Here is a 6,000-nt window from a genome sequence, read left to right on the forward strand (position 1 = left end):
GAAAAAGACTGCATTAAAATGAAATTTTTTAGTGGAAAATTACGTTTTTCAGCCCTTCTTTGGGTTTTTGCTCTTAAAATTGCAAGAAAAAATCATAAATAATTGGAATAAATTGAATTAAAAATGCGATTAATCAGTCCATAATTTCAAATGTCCATCCTCTGCGTAGGTGGCAATTAGATTTTGATGTGGATGGTGGATGAGTCCGATTGGAAGACGTTCGGTGACCTGAAAATAAAGAAAATTCATATAGAAAATATTGAAAAGAGAGAAAATGGAGGACTTTAGGCTGAAAATTGTTCAATTTTTAAACAGAATTATGATAAATTATCTGGGAGTGAAAAAATCCCAGGAAAGCACGGGCAGACCTGGTTTCAAGATACGGAAAATATTAAAAACTGGAAAATAATGGATTTCTAACTTCAAATTAACAGAAAAATCAGGATTTTCAGGCTAAAATTGAGGAAAATTGACATAAAATCACTGAAAATCACAAAAAGTAACAGAGAAAAAAGGTTTTTTTAACTGAAAATCCGCTGAAAATCATGGAAAATTATAGAGAAGTGGTAATATTTGGGCTGAAATTTCTGAAAATAGCATAGAATTGGCTAAACAACATGATGAAAATCCGAAAAAGTAGAAAGGAATCAATGAGAATTGCTTGAAAAATGGTAATTTTAGTGAGAAATAGATCGAGATCCGCTGAAAATCTTGAAAAATCATATAAAAATGGTAATTTTTGGACCGAAATTTCAGATAATTTTTGGACAAATGATCAAAATTCAGTGAAAATCACTAATAAGCGGGAAATAAATGGTTTTTTTTTTTCAAATTTCATGCATATCCAGCCGATTTTCAGTCCGAAATTCTAGAGAATTCTCAGAAAACTACAGAAAACTATGATTTTCAAGTCGAAATTACCAGAAAATTAGCTCAAAACAGCAAGTTATATTAGAAAATTACGATTTTCAGTTTTTTTTGGGTAATTGAAAAAAAAATATGTTGGAAAATTCATTCAGTTTCTCTGAAAATTGGAATTCAGAAAAATATTTTTTGATCGAAAGATTCAGTTCAAATCTCTCGTAAATTTCAGTTTTGGAACATTCTATAAGTCTAAACGCGTCGAAATCTAGCTGAGAGATTCGCCTGCAAACTAAAAATCTGAAGGGAATCTCGCTAATTTCACCGAAAACTCTCCAAAAATTCACAAAAATCCACCAATTTTCCATATTCTAAGCCTTAAAATGACTCTCAGGTTGCCATAGAACTTCCGAAGAAGAAGATGAGGAGCAGTGAAAAAGAAGAAGAAAGTGGTGGACATGCGATTCCATTTAGTATTCTTTCTTCTGTTTTCCGTGTTTTTTCGTGAAAAAAGGATGAAGAACGAAGAGAGAGAGATGAAGAGACAGAAATGTATACATTTGAAGAGCAGAGAGAGAGAGAGGTCAGGGGGTGATGAGGGGGGAAAAGAACAGACTTGCAACATTCCGGGCCGGCCCGCCGGCCCGGCCCGGTCGGCCCGGATTTGAATTTTTGAACTTTTTTCACTACAATTTTTTGTCCAAAAATTTATTTTTTGAACATTTTCCATATTTTTCCTCAATTATTATCGGAATAAAAAAGTTCCGACATTTTTTAGCGACGCGCAAGAGTCGCGGCACTGGTAGATCAGAAACGCCCACTCATCATAAACATTTCTTCTGCAAGATCAGGGCACGGTTTCATTGAATTCGCGGGTGAAGTTTTGTTTAAAAATACCACATTTTAAATAAAATTTGACCTATTTCCTTTAAAATTTGATCTTTTTTCCTCAAATTTCATGGTGGAAATGAAATTTTAAAGGAAATAGGTCAAATTTTATTTAAAAAGTGGTATTTTTAAACAAAACTTCACCCGCGAATTCAATGAAACCGTGCCCTGATCTTGCAGAAGAAATGTTTATGATGAGTGGGCGTTTCTGATCTACCAGTGCCGCGATTCTTGCGCGTCGCTAAAAAATGTCGGAACTTTTTTATTCCGATAATATATTCCTCAAAAACATTCGAAACATGCAAAAAAATTATTTTAATTAGTTTTTTGTTAGTTGTTTTGTGTTTTTTATTCGCTTTATTTGTTCCTATCAATAAAATTTTTATTTTTTATTTTCAAATATATGTTCCGGGCAGACCGGGCCGGGCCCTAGAAATTTTAATTCCGGCCCGGCCCGTTGCAAGTCTGGAAAAGAATGATGAGCCGCCAATCTAGTGGGGTAGATCAAATCAGGAATTGATGATTTTCAGCTTAAAAACTGGAATTTTTGGCTTACAAAGTGACTGATATAGCAAAATCTCGGTTTATTTAAAAAAAAAGGTTGTTCCCGGAAAATCTGAATTTTGATCTTACTTTCAGTTTTTAGACTTAAACTGCTTTCACAATGTTTAACCGATTTTCAGCACCCTAGTTTTCGGTCTAAAAATTGAAAAATTCGAAACGCCATTCCGTGATCTACGTCCTTCTCAAAAAGTGTAAGGAAACAAGAAAAAACGGAGGAAGAAGAACACGTCACACACACACAAATACGTACGTGTGTCCGTAAAGGAGGAGTGAAAGAATGGACGAACTGTTATCTATTTGTGAAGATCTGTCTGTTTCTGGGGAGATGTATTAGGAGGAGGCAATGAAACGTTCCAGAGATCGATTCATTTAGATTACAGTAATTGTTAGGTGGAAATCATGAGAGCTACTTTCAGCTTTTGGGGGATTTACAGACGAAGGAACGCGTCCAAGACGCCCTTGACTTGGAAATTGCATGAAAATCGGCTAAAAATTGCAGAAAACGCGCCAAAGACACCCCAGACTTTCCCTAGAGTCTACTTCTGTCTCTTGAACGCGTCAAAGGTACGCCCGACTCGTTAAAGTTAAATTAAGAATTGAAGTCGTCTGGCGTGCCTTTGACACCTTTTTTAGAAAAATATGAGAAGATGATTGCAAACTAACCAAATCAAAGCACTTTAAAGTTTTGCTGAGGCTAAGTGAGATTTGTAGTTTGTAGTCAGTTAGCCTCAGCAAAACTTTGAATCGGTGTTGTTTTCGATAGATTTTTTTTTGTAGAAAACTTAGATTTGAATGCAAAGTTGTAAATGTGAGATTTTCACTTTGAATTCATGGAAAACATCCAAAAATAATGAATAATGATGACTACAAACTACAAACTGCTGAATATAGATTCATGGATTCAGAATTTCAGAATCCCCACGTCGTCTACTTTTCAGAAATACGGAAACCAAGTGAAATGTGATGACTAATGTAACGAAACGTGTAAAACGCCCCTCTCTCTCACCGTCTAATTCTCTCCATCTCTTGTCTTCTCACACCTCATAAACCCATCATCGCTTTTTTTTATCAGTTTCTCGTTAAAACAGACAAAAATGCCCTTTTCTATCGAAAAATTTTCGTATTTTTTGTTAAAAAATGTAGAAAACCGTGGTTTTGTTTTGTTTTAAACCAAATTTTACTCCGATTTTCGATAAAAAATGCGTTTCGATTGCAATTTTCAGAGGAAACTGATATTTTTCCTTCGAATTTTGCTATTTTCAGGTCGTAATCCTAATTTTTACTATAAATTTTCAACAATTTCTGAAATCCTGCTGAAATCCTTCAAAAACTCACGGGAAGAGTTGTCTCAAGTGTGGCCGATAGCACCATGAAACAATACATGACACCGTCTTCAGCAATAGCATATGCCCATTCTCCTTTCGGTGACAGAATACAACTGATGAAGTCTCCTTTCTCACGTTTTCCAGACGTCATCGTACGGACGACCTGAAAATGACTATTACTTGATGATATTGAACTGATGCTTAGAAACTACTTCAAAAAGCGTCCAACGGCACCCCTGTCAGATCTTTTGATCTGATACCCTCTGCAAACCTTGTTCTTTGGTGTCCCCCAATAAAACCCCTTCTCTGCAAAACCCCCGCTTTTCCCGATAAACCCGCATGATCCATAACCTTTTATGGATCATGAAAACTTGTGATTGTATTGTAACCGTATATAAGCTCGCTTTGCGGTATAATAAAGGCTCTTAAAACGATATTCGTTATTTCTTCTATTCTGACTGTTTCTGTTATTTCTACTGTTCTGGAATACTGATATTCCGCAACAATTGGTGACCCAGTGGTTATCGTAACCTGCCATGAGTGGAACTTTCCGTTCTCAAATTGGTTTGTGTCGATCACGACTGGCTGCAATCGTTGAGGAAGCTAACAATGTGGATGCCGATGTGACGAGTAGTTCTGCCGAGGAGGTTTTCGCGGACTTGTTGGCGGTTGTCGATATCTCAGATCGACTTCGCACGGAAACAACAAGATTGGAAAGCTACATCAAGCAATGGGATACGCTCATCTCTACGGATCCGACCGAAAAAGCTACTCAAGACGATTTCAAGACGAGAACTGGAGATTATACGAAGGATCTAACTCTTGCTAAGGCCGCTCTTATCACCATGGAGAAGTGTTATAGTGAGTTCATTGTTGTTCACAAAAAGAAGTGTTTGAAGCCGACCGTCTACCCTCCGTTTGTCTCGGTTCATACCACTCCATCTCCTGCACCACCTGTGACTCAACAACCTCCGATATTCCACACTCCACCGATCACGATTCATGTTCCTCACACATCGTCGGGAACTCCAACTGTCATTGATGCCAATCTGTCCATTCCATCGATTCCTCAACAACAGTCCGTCACCCACCCGTCTGCTGTCACACCTTCGGTGACCAGCATACCGTCAACGATTTCCGAATCACCAGGACCGTCTATTCCACCGATGTCGCTGGTCCCGTCAAATGTTCAGCAACTTCCTGTGCAACCGATGTCGTCGATTTTCCCAGTATCGGCACAATTGCAACCCGTTTCGTCCCACTCTCAACCTGTTCCGCAAGGATATGCCTTGCCCGTACCGACTCAAGTGCAACCCGTTTCGTCCAACTCGCAGCCTGTTCCGCAAGGATATGCCTTGCCCGTACCAACCGTTCAATCTTCTCAACCGTTTTCAATTCAACTACCTTCAATCAACCTTCCCAAGTTCACTGGAGATGCAATTTCTTATCGACCGTTCATCGAATTATTTTCTTCCTTGGTTGACACTCACAACGTCAACGACATCTGCAGATTCCACTATTTGCAATCATCGCTACAAGGAGATGCCCAACGACTCATTCAACATCTTCCATTGAGTGCATCGAGTTATTCTGCCGCTAGAAGAATCCTCAATGACTGCTATGGCGATGATACGCGTGTGAAACATCTTCTCGTTCGCAATCTTCAAAACTTGCCGTCAGTTGCTCACTCCACGGATCCTTCCCGAATTCTCGATTTCTGGTCTGATGCTTGCTCCCTTTTCTACCGTCTCCAAAGCATTGACGCATCCTGTGACAACGCCGTGACTGCTGATATCATCATGCAGCAACTTCCTAAGTCATACATCTGTTCTATGTATACTGGTTCGAACAAACATCGAGTGTACATCGCTTCTGAATTTCTGCACGTTCTCAATGGATTCATTCGTGAAAACTCTCTTGTTGACACGATCTACAATGACAACCATTCCACTGAAAAACGAGTAACGACAATGAGTGTTCAACAAACCCAAAGAGGAGCTTCTCCCCATCGATCTGCTCGCAACAATGACACCCGTGCTTCTTCCCGCTCCAACACTTTCGTTCCAAACACGCCCTGTGCATTCTGCTCGGACACCTCCAACTTTCATCGTCATTCGGAGTGCCCCGTCTACAAAACAGTTGCGGGACGGAAGAAAATCGCTCAAAACAAGCAACTCTGCTTTCAATGCCTCAAGACCGGACATCGCAGTAACCAGTGTAAACGTGCTCGAGCATGTTATCTTTGCCGTGGTCCTCATCACCAAGCTTTGTGCAGTTTGAGGGACAAGGACTCTCTCCCTGCTTCGCCGTCATCCCACAACCATCATCGTTACTCCAATTCGCGTTCACCAACTCCGAGAAG

At 39.3% G+C, this 6,000-nt stretch overlaps 1 protein-coding gene across 1 annotated transcript; it reads right to left on the bottom strand.

Moving 5' to 3' along the window:
• Window positions 1-129: 129 nt before the first annotated feature.
• On the bottom strand, window positions 130-3,789 carry GCK72_003422 (uncharacterized protein; the record flags this gene model as incomplete). Its single annotated transcript, XM_053724048.1, has 2 exons — window positions 130-228; window positions 3,649-3,789. The coding sequence occupies 2 exons, from the start codon at window positions 3,787-3,789 to the stop codon at window positions 130-132; spliced, it is 240 nt and encodes a 79-aa protein (XP_053592693.1).
• Between the last annotated feature and the right edge of the window lie 2,211 nt (window positions 3,790-6,000).

This window comes from Caenorhabditis remanei, chromosome I, assembly GCF_010183535.1.
Source record: "Caenorhabditis remanei strain PX506 chromosome I, whole genome shotgun sequence".
Taxonomy (NCBI): domain Eukaryota; kingdom Metazoa; phylum Nematoda; class Chromadorea; order Rhabditida; family Rhabditidae; genus Caenorhabditis; species Caenorhabditis remanei.